The sequence below is a fragment of the Hemiscyllium ocellatum genome, chromosome 22, assembly GCF_020745735.1.
Source record: "Hemiscyllium ocellatum isolate sHemOce1 chromosome 22, sHemOce1.pat.X.cur, whole genome shotgun sequence".
Taxonomy (NCBI): Eukaryota; Metazoa; Chordata; class Chondrichthyes; order Orectolobiformes; family Hemiscylliidae; genus Hemiscyllium; species Hemiscyllium ocellatum.
Window position 1 is genome coordinate 59,105,743 of NC_083422.1, and position 25,129 is coordinate 59,130,871.

At 44.5% G+C, this 25,129-nt stretch overlaps 1 protein-coding gene across 1 annotated transcript in view; it reads left to right on the top strand.

Annotated features, from left to right (window-relative positions):
* LOC132826396 (VPS10 domain-containing receptor SorCS1-like) overlaps nucleotides 1–25,129 on the top strand; it is an 815,604-nt gene that overhangs the window by 237,421 nt on the left and 553,054 nt on the right. The window contains exon 4 of the mRNA XM_060842288.1: nucleotides 24,304–24,403. Within this exon, the coding sequence (XP_060698271.1) occupies nucleotides 24,304–24,403 (100 nt within the window). The remainder of the gene's footprint in view (nucleotides 1–24,303; nucleotides 24,404–25,129) is intronic.

Sequence of the window (25,129 nt, forward strand, 5' to 3'; positions counted from 1 at the left end):
CAAGGTGCTACATTGAATGCATGTACCCTGACTGACTTACCAATAGTCAGCTTGAGCAATAATTTTGCAACCTTGTCAAAATGATATTTGGCCTTCTAGCTTTTCACCTTGTTTCATTTTCTTTTAGCTCACAGCTGTCATTGGCTTTGGCTTCTGTAGCTTTTGCCAGTGGAAGAGCAGTTTGTGTGCAGCAAGACATTACTCTGTGTTCTGGACTACTTTCCATTCATTCAATGTTATGTTTCTTCACTCAAGGACTGCTTTAAGTCATCTCTGCAAAATTTACTCAATTCCCTCTAAATTCCTTTGGCAATTTTCAGTGCCACCTTAGCCTTGCCATTTGCTGAGGAGACTGTGGAAAGGATTTGCAGTGTTCAATTTCCTGATCCTCCATGAACACAGAACATTACAGTGCAGTACAGGCCCTTCGGCCCTCGATGTTGCGTTGACCTGTGGAACCAATCTGAAGCCTATCTGCCCTACACTATTCCGTTATCATCCATATGCCTATCCAATGACCATTTAAATGTCATTAAAGTTGGCGAGTCTACTACTGTTGCAGGCAGTGCGTTCCACGCCCTAGCTACTCTCTGAGTAAAGAAACTACCTTTGGCATCTGTCCTACATCTATCACCCCTCAATTTAAAGCTACATTCTCTTGTGCTAGCCACTACCATCCTAGGGAAAACGCTCTCACTGTCCACCCTATCTAACCCTCTGATTATCTTTTAAGTCAAAATTCAGTCACCTCTCAACCTTCTTCTGTCTAATGAAAACAACCTCAAGTCCCTCAGCCTTTTCTCATGAGACCTTCCCTCCAGACCAGACAACATCCTAGTAAATTGCCTCTGTATCCTTTCCTAAGCCTCCACATCCTTCCTATAATGCGGTGACCAGAACTGTACACAATACTCCAAGTGCAGCAGCACCAGGGTTTTGTACAGCTGCAACATGACTTTGTAGTTCCGAAACTCAATCCCTCTACCAATAAAAGCTAACACACCGTATGCCTTCTTAATAACCCAATAACCTGGGTGGCGACTTTCAATCTGTGTACATGAACACCAAGATCTCTCTGCTCAATTCCACTGCCAAGAATCTTACCATTAGTCCAGTTCTCTTTATTCCTGTTGCTCCTTCCAAAGTTAATCACCTCACATTTTTCCACATTAAACTCCTTTTGCCACTTCTCAGCCCAGCTCTGCAGCTTATCTATGTCCCTCTGTAACCTGCAATATTATTCGGAACTGTCCACAACTCTACCGACCTTAGTGTCATCCGCAAATTTACTAACCCACTGTGGTCAGTGGAGTTATGGATAGTGCTGAAGGATATTGCAGGTTACAGAGGGACATAGATAAGCTGCAGAGCTGGGCTGAGAGGAGACAGCTTCTGAAGTGACGGATTATCTTTGAGAGCCATTGTCACTCATGAACTGTTAGGAAAGTCATAACAGCTGGAATGTATTTGAAGCATTCTACCATCACATCAGCAGTCATTCAAGTCAGCTGGAATTCAGGTGGCATGTGGCTCAGTGGTTTGTACTGCTGCCTCAGAGTGCTAGGAACCTGGGTTCGATTCCAGCCTCAGGTGACTGTCTGTGTGGAGTTTGCATGTTCTCCCTGTGTTTCCCAAAGATTTTCCAAAGATGTGCAGGTTAAGTGACCTGGTCATGCTAAATTACCCATTGTGTTCTGGGATGTATAGGTTAGGTGAATAAGTCAGAGGTAAACGTAGAGCAATAGGGGAGGGGAATGGGTCTGGGTCAGTTACTGTTCAGAGAGTCACTGTGGACTTGTTGGGCCAATGGCCTGTTTCCACACTGTAGGGATTCTATGAAGAATAGTAGACTATTGTGACAAGCGAATCAGTTCCTTCAGGATAATTACTCAATTTATTTTGTACAAACTCCAACTTGGGCTGTTAGTTCATCACTACATGCCGAATATGCTCTTCTAGCAACAGGGTTGTCCTTTACTCTCTGAGCATCCTTTTATCATGACTTCTTGTTGGAAATTTGCATCTTGTAACCACTTGATTTTGATCAAGGTGCTTGCCTATTATTTTTACTATCTCTGCTGGATTGATACCTTCCAGAGCATGACGAGTTGATGCTTCACATTGTATCTGGAAGATTCCACACTCCACCTTCAAATCTTCCACTTCCTTTGTCAGAAGTGCTGCGTTTGACAGCATATCCACAATATACAAAGAGCTTCCCTTGCTTGTGTGTCACATTGAGATGATGTCCTTGTAAATGGACTAACATTCTCTGTAGATACTTTGAGCAGATAGTACCAGTTTGAGGAAAATGCTTTGAGGTAGCTTGTGATCAAGTGGATTATCACTTTATCTCTTCCAAATAGACATTGATGATGCAAAGGCAATGACTGAGCACCATTTCTCAATCTGGGCACAACATCTCACTGTTTGTGTTATTTCTCTGGATGCAATTATTGTCCTTGCTGCATTGATGCTGCCTCTGGTCTTATTGTGCAGGCATTAAACTGCAGTGTATCTTAATCACTTACGCTGCAGTATTTCAGCGTGGGTATCACCAACAATTAGTTGTTGGATTTTAGTAAATACTGCTTGTTATTCTGTGCTTTAATATAATTGGGTTAAGCTTCAGATGCTAACAACAAATTGGGTGAGAATTTCACGAAATATTTGATGAATCCAACAAATTGTTGCACAGCTTTTCCACCAGTTCATGGTTGCATCACTGCTCTTGCTTTCACCTTTTCGAGGGCCTTTTGCTCTAAGCACCTTTGCCCTATGTCTGTGTTTCTTTCAGATTTCCAATTCTGCGTTATTTTGTTTTTATTCAAGTGCTTTCATATCTGGATTCTTTATTCCTGGCACAATCCTGTGCTTAATGAGCTCATCCTTGATTTGCACAAATTCACAGCTTTCTGTAAGCTGCATAATGAAATAACTGCACAAAGGCCAGTATCCTGTCACCAAGTCATCTTTTATTGACACACGGAGAGTCCTTGACAGTGATCTAGCTATCTCAGAGCCAGCTCTCAACCTCTGACACTCCTGTGTATGTCTGTCAGCCAGGGCTCCTTGATTGGCCAGAATAACAGCCCCGATCAGGGAACTCCAATTCTTTGTGGTCCACCTGCTGACCCCATTACAATCAGGTTAATTGTATTACATACAATCATGGGCAGCACGGTGGCACAGTGGTTAGCACTGCTGCCTCACAGTGCCGCAAATGTGTTGCTGGTTAAAGCACAGCAGGTTAGGCAGCATCTCAGGAATAGAGAATTCGACGTTTCGAGCATAAGCCCTTCATCAGGAATAAGAGAGAGAGAGCCAAGCAGGCTGAGATAAAAGGTAGGGAGGAGGGACTAGGGGGAGGGGCGATGGAGGTGGGATAGGTGGAAGGAGGTCAAGGTGAGCTTCTGTGCAGAGGAGATGACCTGGGGGGTGCAGTGAGAGAGGGACTCACTGAAATCCTTGTAGAGGGAGGAAGAGAGCTTCTTCAAGGAAGGCATCCTTGTGAGAGGATTCGCAGTAGGTTAAAATCTTCGAGTAAAAAATGAGGTCTGCAGATGCAAATGTGTTGCTGGTTAAAGCACAGCAGGCCAGGCAGCATCTCAGGAATAGAGAATTCGACGTTTCGAGCATAAGCCCTTCATCAGGAATAAGAGAGAGAGAGCCAAGCAGGCTGAGATAAAAGGTAGGGAGGAGGGACTAGGGGGAGGGGCGATGGAGGTGGGATAGGTGGAAGGAGGTCAAGGTGAGCTTCTGTGCAGAGGAGATGACCTGGGGGGTGCAGTGAGAGAGGGACTCACTGAAATCCTTGTAGAGGGAGGAAGAGAGCTTCTTCAAGGAAGGCATCCTTGTGAGAGGATGCCTCACAGTGCCAGAGACCCGGGTTCATATCCCGCCTTAGGCGACTGTCTGTGTGGAGTTTGCACATTCTCCCTGTGTCTGCGTGGATTTCCTCCGGGTGCTCCGGTTTCCTCCCACAGTCCAAAGATGTGCGGGTCAGGTGAATTGGCCATGCTAAATTGCCCGTAGTGTTAGGTAAGGGGTAAATGTAGGGGTATGGGTGGGTTGCGCTTCAGCGGGTTGGTGTGGACTTGTTGGGCCGAAGGGCCTGTTTTCACACTGTAAGTAATCTAATCTAATCTAAAAAAAACCTACCAAGAGAGTCTTTTTGACGATGTTCCCTAGTATCGAACAAATACCATTCATGCAAAACATTCACTTAATGTTCAAAATGCACGTTAAAATCTTTTAAAATTTCTGCTGTGTGTTTTTTTTCTGCTCTTCAGGGAGATTTAGAGTGGAATATAATTTGAAACCGTCTCTTCCCAGCAGTGATCGGAGTTTAGCAACTTAGCCTTGTTCTGGTTTGTTCAACAAGCTAAAACTTTTCATTAATTTTGTCAGTCGTGATTTGAACCAGAGCTGGTAGCAGAAAAGCTGCAATCACTTCTTTTTTCTCGTCAGTGTTTTAATTCTCATCTTCATTTTGTCTTCTTCAGTGGCTGTACACAGTTCTGGAGATGTGCTTTATCGTCCACTTCTGGAGGCTTACCATTTCGGGACACCATGTTGTGAGCATACAGCACAGCAGTGTGTTCAACATGAGACCCTTTTTGAAGTGAAGGTTGAGATGTGTGCCTGCAGGGTGTGTTTGCCTGATGGTGGAGCTCAGATAGGGTGGCAAGATGACTCAGTGGTGAGCACTGCTGCCTCACAGCGCCAAGGACCTGGGTTCAATTCCAGCCTCAGATGACTGTGCAGAATTTGCACGTTCTCCCCGTGTCTGCATGGGTTTCCTCCGGGTGCTCCGGTTTCCCCCACAATCCAAATATATACAGGTCAGGTGAATTGACCAAGCTAAATTGCCCGTAGTGTTCAGGGATGTGGAGGCTAGGTGCGTTAGTCAAGGGTAGATGTAAAGGAATGGGTTTGGGATATTCATTGGGGGGTCAGTGTGGACTTGTTGGGCTGAAGGGCCTGTTTCCACACTATAGAGGTTCTATGATGGCTCTGGCAAGTGAGGAGATAAATTTGGACATGATTGCATTTTAATCAAAAGATTACAGTATCCCCATCAGCCAGGCTATTGCTGACTCATTGAATCTGCATGGCAGACACGGTTCTCACTTGGAAGTTAAAGCTATTTGACAGAAGTAAGACAAATCAGGCAGGAACACAGAGCTGGGAAAGGAAGGGGAATCGCAGTAACTCAGCAGATTCCTATCTTGCAGTTCAGGAGAAATTGAGATTAACAAGAAGAATATGTTTTGCTTTTCGGTATTTGATGATCTTTCTCATTCGTTGTTCCAGATTTAAGTATCCTAAAATTAAAATGGAAACTGGTTGTCATTTTCTTGTTGTTAAATTTGCAAAGCTCAACTTGAATGTCAGAAGCAACGGCAAATTGGTCAATTATGATGCACTTGTAAACTGCTGGTTTCACAATCCTTTAAATTGCCTCGTTCGATATGAATGCGTAATGTTTAGTTGAGCAGAGCTGTCGAGTTTGCAGAAGATGCAGCAAAACTTTCCATTCATGGTGGAAGATTCTTTAGGTCTTTCTGGTTGACTCTTTTTCCCTCAGTTTTACCAGTTCAAGAACAAAAGTCTGCATTTATATAACACCTTTAATAGAGGGGAAACTCCACAAAGAGAATTATGGACAAAACAAAAGAAAATGGGGAGCAAGGAGAAGGAGAAATTAGCAGTGGTGACCGATCTAATATATGGTTTTAGGGAGAGCTTAAAGGCAAACCGGATGATCCTGACTGAAACATGGTTCCGAGGAGAAACTGAATGAACTGCAGTTGTTGGAAATCTGAAACAGAAACAGAAACTGCAGGAAGATTGCAGCAGGCCAGGCAGCATCTGTGGAGAGAAATCAGAGTTAACATTTTGGGTCCACTGATCTTTCCTCAGAACGGAAGTTCAGAGGTTCAGAGGATCAGAGGGTATAACCTCAGAGTAAGGGGGTCACCCATTTAAGACAGTAATTAGGAGGCATCGCTATTCTCAGATTTCAAAGCAATCTGTTCAATGAAGTCAATGTTAGCAATAGCAAAATTAAGACAAAGTGGTCATTGTGGCATCAATTTCCCAGAGGCAAGGAAGGGTTAAAGGTGACAAATTTCCAAAACAGCAAAAATCAGTCCTTCTCTAACATGATGACAGCATTCTTGTGCAACCCTGCATTATTGAAAAATCGCAATTTAGAAACAGCGCTTAAAGTGTTGATGATGTAAATGTTTGTGCTGTAGAAACAGTGTCCCCGGTTTGTCAATCACGTTACAGTGAATTCGCATTGACGAAACGATTGTTATAACAGAATGTCCTGCATGCCTCTTTTCCTTCCGAGGATGATTTTGAGGGGTCTCATGACTACCCAAAATCTGCATTAATCCCTTGCGTAGTGAGGAGCTAAATCCTATTTTCCAAGACCTCCGAGAAAGTTGGCTGGACTGACACAAGATTACTGTCAGGAACTTTTCCATCTCAGGGTAGGCCTAGATTTCCCTTCACATTCATGTGGAGCCAAGATGCACACAATTATGGCTCCTCCGTGGCATTCCTAATGCTCGAAATTCCCTTCTCCCAACATCCTAATCACTAAACCATGCTTCTCCAGAGTACCGTATTCAAGGTCTTACCTGATGATTGACGTCCAAAATATCTTTTGTGGAATGGGCAGGTCTTTCAAGGTCTGAGGTGCAATTTTGGACTAACATTGAGCTTTCAGATTTAGTCCCATCACTACTTTCAAGGACAGGTCGAGATGACATTTTGCTGCATTGCACTGAGGTGAATGAACTTCTAAGTTGGGAAATAGCCCTTTTCTTCCCCATAGTTTTTGAGGCCTCAGAGATTGATATAGACAGAGGGGATTTCTTAAGTAGATGTAGCATTATTCAGGGCAGTCTGATAGTGCTTTTGTTGTAAATTTCCAATGTCTCATTTGAATTATATGTAAATGGAACAATGTTATTAACATATCAGCGATGAAACTGCTGCTTGGCCAATATCAATGTTGTGGATGTTAATTCATTAAGGTTGATGTAAGCTGTGTCAAATTTTTAATATAACAAAAAAATTAACCAAATTTTAGTAATCAAATTAAAGGATGCACAGCTATAACTGTCAGTGCACATTTGAAATGTAGCCAATAAACACGAAGCTAAGAACTGCAGCCCATTTAGCAAGCTGGAGATAAGCACAGTGGGAAAATGTACAGCTTGAGTGATGGAGTATTATAGAGCAGGAGCAGACCATTCTGTCTGTCTAGCTATGCTGGTACTACTCTTCACATGAGACCGGCCCTCTCCCTGCTCCTTACACTTTTAATATTCCGTTTTATTTTACTTTGCAAATAATTTTTTCCCTGTCTTGGAAATATGGCACTTCACAAACCTTACAAGTCTCAACTGCCCCAGGACAATGTCTTTCTTTGAGGAAAAACCATCGAGTAGAAACCTTACCTGTATACTTTATCTTTCATCCAATAAGTAGTGACGGTGCCTCGGCCTACAGATTCTGAAATTCCCTAACCCCTTCCCCTCTGTTAAAACTCTCCTTAAAACTCATGTTAGATCCAATAAATTGCTCTCCACTAATTTGTTTCCCTTCTATTGCTCCCCATTATTTTTTCTTTTCCTGTTTTCAGAAATAAGTATACTGGCATTGGAATCCAGGCAAGGTGCACCAAACATGGAGGGACTGGCATACGAGGAGATGTTGAATAGGTTGGGCCTGTACTCATTGGAATTTAGAACAATGATGGATAACCATACTAAAACATATAAGGTTCTTCGGGACTTGACAAGGTAGATGCAAAAAGGTTGTTTTCCCTTGCAGGAGAATCCAGAGGGAATCATCTCAGATAAAAGGTCACAAATTTAAGACAAAGACAAGGAGGAATTTCTTCTCTCAGAGAATAGAGAATCTGAGGAATTATTTACCACAGATGGCTGCTGGGGCTGGGTCATTAAGTACATTCAAGACTGATATAGATTTTTAATCAGTAATGGAATCAAAGAGTGTGAGGAAAAGGCAGGAAAGTGGAGTTAAAGATTATCAGATCAGCCCGTATCCCATTAAATGGCAAAGCAGTTCAATGGATAGAGCAGCACGGTGGCTCAGTGGTTAGCACTGCTGCCTCACAGGTTCAATTCCCGCTTCGGACAACAGTCTGTGTGGAGTTTGCACATTCTCCCCGTGTCTGCATGGGTTTCCTCTGGGTGCTCCGGTTTCCTCCCACAGTCCAAAGATGTGCAGGTTAGGTGAATTGGCCATGCTAAATTGCCCGTAGTGTTAGGTGGATTAGTCAGGGGTAAATATAGGGGGATGGGTTTCTCTTCGGCGGGTCGGTGTGGACTTGTTGGACCGAAGGGCCTGTTTCCACACTGTAGGTAATCTAATCTAAAAAAAATGGCCTACTTCTGCAACTTGATATTAGGTGAGAGATGATTAGTTTGTGGATGGAGTGCGAAAGTTGTCCAAAATATATAGGGTGCAATAAAACAGTCATTCATAAGTATCCTTATGTGGATAATTAGTTCTAAACTAATGGATTTTCAATTAACTTATCACAATTAACCTTTGTTCCTCAACAACTAATCTTCTGTATATAAGTTATGATTTATGATAATTTGACTTCTAATTAATCACATTTTTAACTACATTGTGGTGGTTAATGTGACTTTATTTGAGAATGTATTAATAAAAGTTCATTTGTTTCCAAAAAAAACTGTCTGACTGATAAATGAATTTTCATGACCAGCAAGTTGGCCTCAGGGCAAGAAGTGAAATGTGTTTTGAAACTGACAATGGAGTTAGAACATAGAACAGTACAGCACAGAACAGGCCCTTCAGCCCACGATGTTGTGCCGACCATTGATCCTCATATAAGGTAAACCTAATGTACGACCTCTCAAATTTCTGTGACCATATGCATATCCCCAATGATCTCGCTTCCACAACTGCTGCTGGCAACTCAATCCGTGCTCTCTCAACTCTCTGCGTAAAGAACCCATGTCTGACATCCCCTCTATACTTTCTGCCAAACAGCTTAAAACTATGACCCCTTGTGTTAACAATTTCTGCCCTGGGGAAAATGTCTCTGGCTATCAACTCTATCTATGCCTCTCATTATCTTGTACACCTCAATTAGGTCCCCTCTCTTCCTTTTTTCCAATGAAAAAAGTCTGAGCTCAGTCAATCTCTCTTCATAAGATAAGCCCTACATTCCAGGCAGCATCCTGGTAAACCTCCTCTGAACCCTCTCCGAAGCATTCACATTTTTCCTATAATTGGGCAACCAGAACTGGACACGGTATTCCAAGTACGGTCTAACCAAAGTTTTATACAGCTGCAAGAAGATCTCACAACTCTTAAACTCAGTCCCCCTATTAATGAAAGCCAAAATACCATATGCTTTTTTAACAACCCTGTCCACTTGGGTGGCAATTTTAAGGGATCTATGTACCTGCACACCAAAATCCCACTGTTCCTCCACACTGCCAATAATCCTGTCTTTAATCCTGTACCCAACTTTCAAGTTTGACCTTCCAAAATGCATTACTTTGCATTTATCCAGGTTGAACTCTATCTGCCACTTCTCAGCCCATCTCTGCATCCTGTCACGCTGCAGCCTACAACAGTCCTCTATACTGTCAACGACACCTCCAACCTTTGTGTTGTCTGCAAACTTGCTAACCCATCCTTTAATCTCCTCATCCAAGTCATTATTAAAAATTACAAAGAGTAGAGGCCCAAGAACAGAGCCCTGTGGAACACCACTCACCACTGACTTCCAGGCAGAATACTTTCCTTCCACTACCACTCGCTGTCTTCAGTCGACCAGCCAATTCTGTACCCAGACAGCTAAATTTCCCTGTATCCCATTCCTCCTGAACTTCTGAACGAGCCTACCATGGGGAACCTTATCAAATGCCTTGCTGAAGTCCATATACACCACATCCACCGCTCGACCATGATCAACTTGTCTAGTAACATCCTCAAAGAACTCAATATGATTGGTGAGGCATGACCTGCCCCTCACAAAGCCGTGCTGATTGCAGGGTTGCAGGACATTGACCTAACAACAGTGAAGGCATGATGAAGTCCGGTACAACCCTGTCAGTTGGTGATGAAGGAAGGCAAGGAGTTGGTGGATTTTCTGTATGCAGGGTGTCCTTGGGAATTTTGAGCAGTTCTCTCAGGCCTATGATGGGTGAAATGGTGGAGGTGCAGTTTTAAAGGCACAGTGGGAATGGGAGATGCTGTGTCTCAACTATTGGTGCTCTGAAGGTTAGTTTGTTTCATGTATTTGGTGTCAGTGGGATTAAGAATCCCTGATGCTTAGTAGCAGCAATGTGTACTATTTACCAGATGCACCAAAATTCACCAAAGATACTCAGACGGAAACTGCCAAACCCACCAACAACTTCCATCTAGAAGCACAAGGGTAGCAGATACATGGGAACATTGCCTCCTGCAAGTTCCCCTCCAAGCTGCTCACCATCCTGACTTGGAAATATGCCACCGTTCCTTCACTGTCGCTGGCTCAAAATCCTGGAAATCCCTCCTGACCGTCATTGTGGATGGACCTATCTAATAGCACATGGACTGCAGCGATTCAAGAAGACAGCTCACCCTGACCTTCTCAAGGGGCAACTAGGAATGGACAATAAAGTCTGACACTGCCAATGATGCCCATGGCCCCATGATGAATATTAACAAATCTTCAGGTGTTTACTGAGCTTTCTCATCCATTACAATATAAGTGGTACATATATGCAATGAACTGCCAGAGGAAGTGGTGGAGGCATTTGAGAGGCATTTGGATGGGTATATGAACAGGAAGGGTTTGGAGGAATATGGGCCGGGTGCTGGCAGGTGGAACTAGATTGGGTTGAGATTTCTGGTTGGCTTGGACGGGTTGGACCAAAGGGTCTGTTTCCGTGCTGTATATCTCTATGGCTCTATGACTCTAAAATCTCAAGTAAATTGACTACTTGCACTCATTGCATGTACCAAAAGGTATAAAGGCAGCTGAACCAACTCAGAGCAAGACGATAGGATTGGTGTTGTCTTTCAAATCTTTGGGACGTTGTGTCAAGATAAATGTGTCCTCATTCGGCAATAAGATTAAGCAGGAAACATGACCTAACTTGTTAACATAATGGAAGAAATCGATAAGATGGATGAACTTAATGTTGAACCTGGACATGATGAAAAAGGAACATGTTTAACTGAAAAGACCACAGTTGCAATTCAAGAGCAATCTCTTCACAATTAGGAATCATTCCTCTCAGAGTCCAACAGACACAGTGTGCAGATTAATTTAGCTCATCCAAACAGGAATTGGACACTAAAAAACTATAGCTAGATCTTAGTTGTGAAGAAAGCTAAACATTTGGAATATTGTGAACAGTTTTAGGCTGCTCTTGGAGGGGTCCAGAGGAGGTTTACAGGAATGATCCTAGAGATGAAAGGCTTGTCATGTGAGGAGTAGTTGAGGACTCCAGGCCTGTCCTCGCTGGAGTTTAGAAGGACGAGGGGAATCTGACTGAATACTCAGAGGCCAGGATAGAGTGGTTGTGCAGCAGAGATTTCCACAAGTAGAAGAAACTAGGACATGAAGGCACAGCCTCAGAGTGAAGTGATGGCCCTTTAGAACTGAGATGAGGAGGAATTTCTTCAGCCAGACAGTGATGAATCTGCGGAAATCATTGCTGTGGAGGCCATGTCATTAGATGTATTTGAGACAGCGATAGATAGGTTCTTGATTGGTAAGGGGATCAAGACTTGTGGAAGAATGGGGTTGAGAAACATATCAGCCATTATCGAATGATGGAGATGACTCAATGGGCTGAATGGCCTAATTCTGCATCTGTATTTATGGTCTTAACAAGGCCTCATTAGTAAAGGTTAGCTGGTGCATCAAATAATCTGTACTTACTCGTGCCATCTTGTGGTTTAGAGTCAGTCCCACCCAGGCAACGTGGAAAGCCTTCTTCATTCCTTCATCATCTCAAAGGTCCTCCTGGTCTCAAACTCCCACAAGCTTCAACACAACCAAAATGCAGCAACTCATGTTAAGTCTCATACTTGCCTCGCTGTACTTCAATGACTTCCTGTGGTCAGATGAATTAAGTCCAATATTTTGGGATTACTTTCAAATCTCCCAAGAGCAGTAGCCCCGTCACCTTGAGAATCCCATTACTACGTGCACCATCCATTGGATGGGCAGTGAGCTTTATCACAATTACTCACACACCTCGAGATAGCAGTTTGTCATCCAGTCAGTCCTGGTTAGTTTGGGAATAGGGTGGGCTGGTGCAATCACTATCTAAAGTAAGCAATTATCTGTAAAGTGACAACATTTGGAAAGACAATGAAAAAGGCATATTTTTAAAAAACACTGCCAACTAATTATGAAGACAGTCCGTAGGTATTTTCTACTCTCAGTGACTTTCAGGATCTCTTATTTTGACAAAAATGCATTAATATTCAGTTAAGCTGACTGTTGCTGAGAGTGGGAATTGACAACAGATTTGTGATTGGAGGAACAAGGAGTATGAGAGAGGCAGAGGGTTCCATCCAATCACAGGTTGCTCTCTCCCATTGTACCTGCTACTCCTCCAATCCAAGATTCTCTACCTTTCGGAGCAGTGACAGCGGCAGAGAGAGAATCTGTGATTGGAGAGGCTGAGATAGCAAGCTCTGAGCTCAGAGATTCTCTCATTGTCTGAATGTGTTGAGCTAGTTGCTCACTCCTGCTGTATTCCCCAGCTGTGTTCTCTCCTGCGTTGGTTCAGCTCTTCAGCGTGTGTCCTTCCCTTCAGCTTGTAGCTGGTGGAATGGACAAACATTCCTACCATTGGTGAACAATTCTTTGTGGGCAATATTCAGGATTTCTGTGGGGACAGAGTTGGCATTTAAACCCCGCTCCCACCCCCACCAGTGTATTTTGAGCTGGATATCGAGAATGCTGGAGAAACTCAGTAAGTCTGGCATAATCTGTGGAGAGAGACAGAAGGGACAAAGTTTTGCTGGGCTGTGAACAGTGCTGTGAGTTATAGTCATATGATTATTTCAGAATGTATCTGTGGATTTGGGGTGCCATGGTGGCTAAATGATTAGCACTGCCGCCTCACAGCGCCAGGGACTTGACTTCGATTCCACCATCAGGTGGCAGTCTGTGTAGAGTTTGCACATTCCCCTCATGTCTGCATGGGTTTCCTCCCACAGTTCAAGGACATGCAGCTTAGGTGAATTTGTCAGGCTACATTGCCCAGTGTCCAGGGAAGTATAGGTTGGCTATGGTGCTGATGGGATTATGGGCAGATCTGGGTGGGGTGCTCTTCAGAGATTCTATATAGGCTCGATGGGCTGAATGGCCTGCTTCCACACTGTAAGGATTCTAAGTTTTGAGAAACAGATATGATGTTTTGAGCCTGATATGACTTCTTCTGAGGCTCTATCAAGTTATACCAGACATGAAACGTTAAATATATTTCTCTCTCCACAGATGCTGCCAGATCTCCTGAGTTTCTCCAACACTCTCTATGTTGGTTTTGGATTTCTAACGTCCGCTGTATTTTCTATTTGCTTGAGCACTGGTGTTTCAGCTTCAAGTCTGCAGGTCATCTGTCACTGTGAACCTGAGGCAGTCGGCTTTACTTATCCCATCCAGTGGATTGGCACGGAGTGTGATTGGAGTGAAGATAGTGCCTGTCCTATGACAACATTATGTAATGCTTATGCTCCAGAGCAAATGTTATATGCATGAAAGAGGCAATGCATGAATTATTGCAGTTAGCTTTCTCTGTGGGTGGGTAGCACAGCATCATCAACATCGGAGAAGGTTTCTGATCATGACACACTCTGTTCTCAGCTTCATTTTCCATCTTGATTGATTGTACAGTTTGCCGTCTGACCCAGTGTGCAAGCTGACACCTCCAAAATCTGTAAGGAAGGAAAAGGGCAGTAGAGGAAGATTCCAAACACAGTGGGTACTGGCACAGTCCATTCTTCACCGTTGAGACTACTGGACATGTAGGAGGAGAAAGTGAGGACTGCAGATGCTGGAGATTAGAGCTGAAAATGAGTTGCTGGAAAAGTGCAGCAGTTCAGGCAGCATCCAAGGAGCAGGAAAATCGATGTTTCGGGCAAAAGCCCTTATCAGGAATACAGCCTGAACTACTGTGCTTTTCCAGCACCACTCTAACCTAGACTCTGGTTTCCAGCGTCTGCAGTCATTGTTTTACCCTTGATAATTACATTATACATCTCATGTGGAATGGAACCTAGGTTTGTGCAGTGAAGCAAAAGGCCAGAGACTCTGACAGCACAGGAGAGATCCTTCAGCCCATCGACTCTGCACCAACCGATTGACATTAATCCCATTCTCCAGCACATGGACCTTAGCCTTGAATACTATCACAATTTGAGTGCTCACCCAAGTACTTTTTAAAGGTTTATAGGTTTCTCTCCACAACTACCCTCCCAGACCATGCATTCCAGATTCTCACCATTCTCTGGATGAAAAAAAAATTTCCACCAATTCCTCCATATCTCCTGCTTTTCACCATCAGATTGTTATAAATATGTGCCAATAGGACAGGACATTCCATGTTTGAGCAGGTCCACAGGGATTCCACCTTTACCACATGCCTTACTGTTGGCCGAACAGCTGATGGTGGCTTTGAGCTGAAATGATAAGGGTTCTTTATCTACCTCGTCAGTCAGGGGAAGCTGTGTGAGAGAGTGTTATCCCCAGTGTCCATCTCACATGATTATAGTTCACAGCATTGTTCACAGCGGAGCATCTGTCACCTCTGTTAATGAGTACTTCATCTGCTAATTTCAATGATGGGACAACCAAAGACCCTCCTGGGGATCTCTTACACCAATGTACATTAGATACAGGGACATAACTGGTCATTCAGCACATCAGGTCTGCTCCACCATCGATCATGGTTGATATGTTTCTCAACCCCATTCTCCTGCCTTCTCCCCATAACCATCGATCCCCTTACTAATCAAGAATGTATCTAGATCTGTCTTAAAATCACCTGAGGGACAAACTCTTCACACAGAGGGTGGTGTGTGTATGGAATGGGCTGCCAGAGAAAGTGGTTAATACAGGTACAATAGCAACATTTAAAAACATTTGGATAGGTACATGGATGGGAAGGATTTAGAGGGATATGGTCCAAATGTGGGTAATTGGAACTAGCTGAGTGGGCACTGTGGGCACCGTGGTCAGTGTGGGCACTGTGGTCAGTGTGGGCACCGTGGCCGGCGTGGGCACCATGGTCAGCATGGACCAGGTTGGGCCAAAGAGTCTGTTTCCATGCTGCATTACTCTATGACTCTATGACTGTACGACTCAATGACTAATGTCCACAGCTTTATCCGGCAATGTATTCCACGGATTCACCACCTTCTGACTGAAGAAATTCCTCCTCATCTCAATTCTAAAGGGTCATCCCTTCACTTTGAGGCTCTGACCTCAGGTCCTAGTTTCTCCTACTTTTGGAAATATCATCTCCATGTCCACCCTACCCAGGCATCTCAGTATTCCATAAGTTTCAATCAGATCCCCCCATCCTTCCAAAATCCATCAAGTACAGATCCAAAGTCCTCAACTGCTCCGTAAGTGACAAGCCCTTCATACTCAGAATCATTCTTGTAAACTTCCTCTGGCCTCCCTGCAACACCAGCATGTCTCCCGTTAAATATGAGGCCCAAAACTGCTCACAGTATACCAAATACGATCTGACCACAGCCTCCTTGTATATCTCATAGAGCCATCACAGGCACTTTGGATTTCTTGATGTAAATTAACCAGTGTTTATCCGCACAGTATCTCCTTTTTTTTTGAACAGCTGACGTGGCTTTACTGGCCTGCAATGTCTATATGCATCAGTTTATTTATTTGCTGTGTCATGTGGCTGAAAATGCAAGGGAATCATTACCTATGCATTGCTTTTAATCAACTGCGCAATACGAGCTATTCAGACTAAAGCTAGACAAAAATACAGTTAGCGCTTTTATAGCACAGAGGGGTAGTTATCAATGTTTACGGGCTGCTGTAAATTTGCTTTTTCATTATACTTCCATGTAGAGCTGCAGTTTCTGTTTGGTCACTGTCCAATAAGATGTCCTGATCATCTCTGCAGTTCATCTTTATACAATGGCTATTCAATGGAAGATGGTTTGTTGTGGTCCCACAGGAACCAGGAACATAGGGCGACTCTTTTCATAGAGAGAGAGAGACTGATGGTGACTTTAAACTGAGCATCACTCTGCCGCTGGAGAGGAGTGAGGTTGAGAAGGTGGGCTCTTCATATGCATGTTAGGGACACATTTCCATTTCTGAGAACTCTTGCCTAAACCCCAAGAACAAGCTGGTCCTCCTGGTTCCTGGACAGGCAATAGAGAACGTCTTGAGGCAGGATTTAAACTGAACCGAAAGGATCTTAAATAAAAAACACAGAAGTTGTTGAAGAAACTCAGCAGGTCAGACAGCATCTGCGGAGAGAGAAAAACAGAGTTAACATTTTGAGTAGAATATTACTCCTACAGAGCAATCATAAAATCGCTACAGTGCGGCAAGAGGCCATTTGGCCCATTGAGTCTGAACTGACCCTCTAAAGTGCTTTCGACCCAAACCCACATCTCCCCTCTATCCCTGTGACCCTGTATTTCCCATGGCTAATCCACATCCTGCACATCTCTGGACTCTATGGAGAACTTAGCATGGCCAATCCACCTAACCTGCTCATCTTTGGACTGTGAGAGGAACCCACACAGACACGTGGAGAAGGTGCTAACTGTTCACAGACAGACATGTGAGATGAATCAAACACAGGTCTCTGGCACAATGAATACCATAGAATAGATTAGAATAGCACCGCCTTTATTTTCACATGCACTCAATGAGTACAGTGAAAAGTTTATACATCACCAATTATAGCGCTGACTTGGATACAAAAGTACCTAGACACAGGTTCTTTAGTTACAAGATCTTAGACAATAAAGAAATAAAATGTCCAGCATTACAGAAATAAAAACTCGATACAAAAGACCACACTGGTACCTCGCTTCCAGTCCACACCAAGCAGAGGACAAGGGGCAGCAGATAATTGGGAACATCACCCCCTGCAAGGTCCCCTCCAAGCCTCTCACCATCCTGAACTGAAAAAATATCGCCTTTCCCTCACTGTCACTGGGTCACAGTCCTGGAATTCCCTCCCTAAGGGCATTGTGGTTAAACCCATAGCACATGGACTGCAGCGGATCAAGAAGGCAGCTCACCAACGCCTTCAGGGTAACTAGGGACGGGTAATAAATGCTGGGACCAACCAACAACACCCACATATCACAAAACTGAACCAAAACAAAGGCCCTGACTCCAGACTGTGCCCGTGACACTCCACGTTGGGAGACCATTGTGAGAGGCCTCAGCACCAGACTGGGAATTGTCACTCTCCATCGCTGAGGCAGCAAAGGTAACCAATGAGCCACGGTGCCATGATATATACGTCATATTCGACTCGAAATATCCTCTCTCAATCGCTCTCTACAGAAGGTCCCAGGCTTGCTGAGTTTTCTCATCATTTTCTGTCATTATTTCAAATTTCTAGCATCTGCAGCATTTTGCTTCTATTTATTTAAAAGACCTTTATTTTGATCAAGCCTCAACACTCAAAAAGCAACATCATTGTTTCTGTCAACTGATGGTTCCTTAAACTCCACTAAACAGACCTGGCAAATATGTTTTTGCACTTGGTTTGAAAGGTTATCACAACAAGCTACATTTTAAATGGATTCATTAAATCTGACCGCAATAATAAACTGCTGACTAATTTACCAAAGTAATGAAATCACGATAAATCTCCCAGCTGGTAGGCAAAGTAATTTCCTACAGTTTTTCTTCAAAACTTGTAAATTGAACTGCGGATGGAGTCTTTAAGTCCATAAATCAGACCATTGCAGGGTCACCAGGGACTTCCCCACCCCTGTCAGTTCACTGTCTAAGTGGCAGCAGTGATAGCAGGTTTAATGCAGCACATTTGCAATTGCCTTGCCTTTAATGAGGATTCACTCGGCTGAGTTTTTAACCTGTCTGTGTGTGGTTTTAAAACATAGGACAGTACAACACAGTACAGGCCCTTCAGCCCTCGATGTTGTGTTCACCTTTTATCCTACTTTAAGATCAAACTAACCTACATAACCTTCATTGTACTATCTTCCATGTGCCTATCCAAGAGTCACTTAAATGTCTCCACGGGTGGGCAGATAAAATATCAGAATCTGCTCTGAGTCAAGAACTGACAGAAACCTGTCAATCTGGTTAGCTTAGGACAGCTGGCTCTAACATAAGGGTGGCACGGTGGCACAGTGGTTAGCACTGCTGCCTCACAGTGCCAGAGACCCGGGTTCAATTCCCGCCTCAGGCGACTCTCTGTGTGGAGTTTGCACATTCTCCCGTGCCTTTGTGGGTTTCCTCCGGGTGCTCCGGTTTCCTCCCACAATCCAAAGATGTGCAGGTCAGGTGATTTGGCACTTTAGTGTTAGGTGAAGGGGTAAATGTAGGAGTATGGGTCTGGGTGATATACGCTTTGGCAGCTCACCAATGGTGTGGAATTGTTGGGCCGAAGGGCCTGTTTCCACACTGTAAGTAATCTAATCTAATTTACACACTAAATTCACACTAACTACCGATCTAACTGGAATATTGCATTCAATCCTGGTCTCCCTCCTCTCGGAAGGATGTTTAAAGGGTTCAGAAAAGATTTACAACAATGTTGCAGGGTTGGAGGATTTGAGCTATGGGGAAAGGCTGAACAGGCTGGGGCTGTTTTCCCTGGAATGTCAGAGGTTGAGGGATGACCTTATAGAGATTTATAAAATCATGAGAGGCATGTATAGCGTAAAAAGACAAGGCCTTTTCCCTGGGGTGGGGGAGTCCAGAACTAGAGGGCATAGGTTTAGGATGAGAGGGCGGTACATGTATGGAATGAGCTGCCTGAGGAAGTAGTGGAGGCTAGTACAATGACAACACTTAAAAGGCATCTGGATGGGGACATGAATCTGAAGGGTTTAAAGGGATATGGGCCAAGTGCTGACAGGGACTAGATTGGTTTGGGATATCTGGTCAGCATGGACGGGTTGGACTGAAGGGGCCTATTTCCATGCTCTACGACTCTATGACTCTAATGCAGAATTAACTCAGTTCTTAATTCTAAAACATAGACATAGAAACAAAGAAGATAGGAGCAGAAGTAGACCATTCAGCCCTTCGAACCTGCTCTGCCATTCAATATGAACATGGTTGATCATACAACTCAGGCAGAAGACATTGTGTGCTTGATTCAGGCCGAGCAGGGTCAGGGGAGATTATAACCAACTTCACTGGGCATGGAATTGGTTTGCAGAGACAAAACTTGAAATTCTGCCAACGACTTCCTTGCTGAAGTAAATAGTTTTTGCTGACAGGACTTGGTACCAGGAATGTGCTTTTTCTGTTTTGGAGGTGGTTTGAATTGGAATTAGCTTTTATCGTCACATGTCCTCACTCACATGAGTGCAGTGACAGGTTGGAGATATTGAGGACTACAGATGCTGGAGAGTCAGAGTGGATCAAGAGTGGAGCTGGAAAAGGTATAGCAGGTCAGGCAGCATCAGAGGAGAAGGGGAGTTGATGTTTCAGGAGGGAAACCTTCGTCAGACTAACCTGCCATACTTTTCTCAGCTCCACTCTTTTTCTCTAGTGAACAGTTTTCAAGCTGCCACTGAGGAAATCACCTTCGGTACAATTGTACCCAGGCTCAGAATCCTGGGAAAAAGCAGAAAAACAAAGACAACAAGCTCAGAAGTGAAATACTCCAAGCCTTCTGACTAAAACACAGGAAAACAAAGAAAACACAGTTAACAGGTCGACATCACAGTCTGTAAGCACCGTGCCGGGCTCACGCTCTCAACATGGGTTTGACCTCACCCTTACCACCTGCCATCAGCACAGCCTGTTGTCCCTCTCTCCTCACCCTCGGTGTTGCCTATTCCCCCTCTTTCCCCACGCTTGGTGTCGCCTGTTTCCACTCTCTCCTCACCCTCGGTGTTGCCTATTCCCCCTCGTTCCCCACGCTTGGTGTTGCCTGTTTCCACTCTCTCCTCACCCTCGGTGTTGCCTGTTCCCCCTCTCTCCTCACCTTCGGGGCTGCCTATTCCCCGCTCTCCTCACACTTGGTGTTGCCTGTTCCCCCTCTCTTCCCACCCTGGGGGCTGCCTGTTTCCCCTCTCTCCCCACCCTCGGGGCTGCCTGTTCCCCACTCTTCCCACCCTCGGCGCTGCCTGTTCCCCCTCTTACCCCACCCTCGGCGCTGCCTGTTCCCTCTCTCTCCTCACCCTCGGCTTTGCCTGTTACCCCTCTCTCCCCACCCTCGGGGCTGCCTGTTCCCTCTCTCTCCCCACCCTCGGGGCTACCTGTTCCCCCTCTCTCCCCACCCTCATCACTGCCTGTTTCCTCTCTCTCCCCACCCTCGGGACTGCCTGTTCCCCCCTCTCTCCCCACCCTCAGGGCTGTCTGTTTGTGGGAGGTGATACCCTGAACAGGATATTGAGGTCAGGCTGTGCTATCGACATGTGACAGAACCAAAGAGCAGGCAGGGTACACCTTGTAACCTCTCCATGTGACATAGACCCACCATCACTGATAAAATAACCCCTGACAGATTGACCACTCTGCTGTTCATCAGGGCACAATCCCCATCTAACCTCCCCGCCACCCCTGGCCTTGGGTTTACACTCCCTTTCCCCATCTAAAGACCACTCCCATCAGAGACATAGTCAAGATCAGCACAGCGTACCTTTTAATCACCTCCAGCTCCTTCTAGGAATCAGCTGAGGACATTCATAAATGGTGGCACGATTGTGGCTGACTTGTATTTTGGCCCACAGTGTGACCGCCTGTGTCCTGCTGCTGTGAGGGACTGGGTGTGACATTGCAATAAGATCAGGGAGAGTGTTGGTCAGATGAGGAAGTGGGAATGTGCTTCAGGGGGTTCAAGCGCTGAAATAGCCCACAGCCTGCTCACTCTAACTGGAGAGGAAATGCAGGAAGCTGTTGCAAATGAATAAAAACTCCACTAACTGGCAGGTTGCTTGGTTTCCAACGCAGTGTTTGCTCTGCCAGGGGCTCGGACTGTTTCCCTTGCTCTGTTTATTGCCAACCAATTGACTGCACTATCTTGGCCACCTGGTCACACTGCACCAACCATTGGATTGGAGGCTGTAGGGCATGAAGTCACTGAGTCCATGTTTCAGGGAACCAAATGGACTCAGCAATTAGCAAACAGAATGATTTAACCAGTACCTTGACAAAAATGCAACAAACACAGCTCACTGTTTCAAGTTACCAGCCCTCAAGCTGAAGTCTCTCAATAAAAGCAATTAATTCTCCATGTGGAGATTGGTTATGTAATTAAAGGAGGCAGGCTGTCCTGTTTTTAGGACAGGCAATTGCCTCGTGATATTATTGCTGGTCTATTAATTCAGAGACCTGGGTACAAATCTTGCCAGGGCAGATGGTGAAATTTGAATTAAAAAAAAAGTCTGGAATTAAGACTCTACTGATGACCATGAATCTATTTGCCAGTTGTCTGAAAACTCCATCTGGTTCATAAATGTCCTTCAGGGAAGAAAACTGCCATCCTTACCAGGTCTGGCCTATGTGTGACTCCAGACCCACAGCAAGGTTAACTCTTAACTGCCCTCTGGTAATTAGGGATGGACAATAACTGCTGGCCTGGCCCCATGTTCCCACATCCTGTGAATGAATATAAAATAAGTTAAGATCATGAGGTAAAGTCTACTCAATGGGCAGAGTAGAGGCACCTCCACCACAACTTGGCAGTTTTTAATGCAGACATCTAGGGTAGGAGAAAGTGAGGACTGCAGATGCTGGAGACCAGAATCGAGAGTGTGGTGCTGGAAAAGCACAGCAGGTCAGGCAGCATCCAAGGAGCAGGAGAGTCGGCATTTCAAGCAAAAGGCCTTCATCAGGAATGAGGCTGTGAGCTGAGGGGGTGGAGAGATAAATGGGAGAGGGGTGGGAATGTAATAGGTAGATGAAGATGAGGATAATGATAATATGTCAGAGAGGAGGATGGAGCAGTTAGGTGGGAAGAAAGATGGACAGGCTTGGGACTGGGATATGGGGGGGAGGGGAAATGAGGAAACTGGTGAAATCCACATTCATCCCTTGTGGTTGCAGGGTCCCAAGGTGGAAGATGAGATATTCTTCCTCCGGGCATCGAGTGAATTAAGGGGAGACAGAGCGTCAACTTGCGGATTGTTTCAGAGAACATTCTGGAAATACCCACACCAACCAAACCCACTATCCTGTGGCTGAACATTTTAACACCCCCTCCCACTCCACCAAGGACATGCAAGTCCTGGGCCACCTCCATCGCCAAACCCTAACCATTCGACGCCGGGAGGAAGAACGCCTCATCTTCCACCTTGGGACTCTCAATATGGATCAATATGGATTCCACCAGTTTGCTCATTTCCCTCCCTCCTCCTTAACCCAGATCCAACTTTCCAAATTGGCACCACTCTCTTGATCTGTCCATCTTCCTTCCCACCTATCCGCTCCACCTCCAGTCTGACCTATCACTTTCCCCACCACAGGCATCTCGGGTAGATTCTCCTGAGGGGTGATCAGATGTAGAGAGGGCATTTCACTGGGATAAGATATTGGCAGACGCCATCACCTTGTCCTGTGTTGGAGTTAAATTCCAAGACGAAGGCTCACTCTTCCAGTCACACCCTAATGCTAGCTGGGAACTTTAGGCAGCCAAGTAATGGGCATTGAAATGCCTGATCCCTCCATGACTGAGATTAACCCAGCTGCAGGCTGACCTGATGCCAGGTTGGTGTGCATGTCTTCTCCAAGATAGATGGGTCCCTTATTCAAAGAGGCGCAGTGCTGTGCCTGATCGGGGGCCTGACATCAGGATGTGGCGATGAAACACAGAAAATGCTGGAGGAAGTCACTGGAAGCCTCTGTGAAGACAGAAGCAGAGTTAGCATGACAAGTTTGAAATGATTCTTTGAGTTCTGTTCAGCCTTCAGCTCAGACCCTGAGTGTTTCATTAGCCCTGTTGTCCATGGTTGTGTTGTATAAACCACACTGTCACCTATTGCCCCATTCCAAACAGCAAAAGCTTGTTGCAAAACAGCAACCCTCCTCTACCTGTCTCACGCTGAGCTGGCGTGTGATTTTACTGGAAGGGGTGCAGATGAGATTCACCAGGATGTTGCCTGGGATGGAGCAGTCTAACCTTAGAGACAGTTGGATAACTCCATAGCATCCTTTTGAGCAGAGAAAGTTGGATGGTTTGGGAATCCTGACTGAGATGTAGAAGATCATGAGGGACTTGGACAGTGTGAAACAGAAGCAGCTCTTCCCCTATATTGAGGGGTCAATAATGAGGGGGCATTATTTTAAGGTGAAAGGCAGGAACTTTAGAAAGGGTCAAACGTGGTGGGTGTCTGGAATGCACTGCCTGGGAGGGAGATTGAGGTGGGAAACCTCACAATGTTCAGAAAGTATTTGCATGAGCGCTTGAAATGTCATAACATTCAAGGTTATGGGCCAAGTGCTGGAAAGTGGGACGAGTGTAGACTTAAATAGTTTCCTATTGGTGCAGGCATGATGGGCCGAAGGGCCTTTTCTGTACTGTATGACTATATGATTCTTAAAAGAACAAATGAATAATTCAAAAGTGATAGCACAGTTCATAGCAAATGACTTTCAGTTAATTTTATAAAAGCTTTAATGAAGTTGCTGTGAAGTGAAGGTATCACAGAACAATGATAATAAATTATCTTGACAGTCTTCGTATATTCTCTGAGAAGTGAGAAAAGTGTTTGGGAAATTGGTAGACTGCAATTATTGATGGATGTTAAATCCTTTGTTCAGGGTCTGCTGTGTCTGAATCAGCCATTTCATACATTGTGTAGCTGTTTAAGGAAGCAAACTCTGTTGGAACTCCAACTCTGATTAACAGCTTTACTTTGACAATAGATTAGCATGAAGAATACATATTTTATACAATAGTTAATGCTCCAGAGAGCCAGAACATTATTGTGAGTATGAATTACCCAGCGTTATAGCTCCATATTATAAACTGCTTTCATGTAAGTAAACAAATCATAAGTCAGGGCTAATGGCACTATAAATGCCGAAACCATTTCATTTTTCTTTTCAAATTTTAATTTCAGGTCGACTGACTATGGAACGACATACGAGAAACTCAATGATAAAGTGGGCCTGAAAACTGTGCTGAGTTACCTGTACGTCTGTCCTACCAACAAAAGGAAGGTAAAATAATTCATTCCCAAAACATAAAGTCAGTGGAGGGGAGAGAGACCAAAAGCCTCCTCCTTCAAGCAGTATATACATCCACAGAGGTAGATAATGCCCTTGACACCTTGTGAAGTGAAGTCACTGTCATTAATTCACAGCACTGCTTTCGAGAGAAGAGTTACTGCTGTCTATTCACGCTACTGCCCATCTAATTAACAGGAACTGAGAGAGGAAGGAAACTAGCTTCTCTGCAGAGTTGGCTGTCGTAGATCTATTTCTACAACATATGGCAGTATATTACTTCCCTGATTACTTCCGGAATGCCTTTATCCAATAGTGTACGGCAGTATTAATACATTTACATACTAAGGTCCAATGCATGGTGTGGAAGAACAATGCTCTTTCGTGTGCTGTAGTTCACATATAAAAACATTGCACATTGTTGCAAAGAAAGAGGCCTGTTGTGATGTTGTCAGATTAATGTGACTGCACAGTGTACTTGACTGAGGTTTGCTGTTCTGTCTGTTCAAATGGATGAGAGTCTTGGCCAAACTAGGAATAAGAATTTGTGAGCAATGTGATAATGGTGAAGGTAATCGTAATGATCAGAGTGCATTATTCCACAATGTCAAAGTGTTTGATTATACAATGACACGGGAATGCTGTACAGGAAAGGTATTGTGTCCCATTAGATATTAAATATACACCTATTGTTACCTGTCAAAAACGGGGCATAATAAC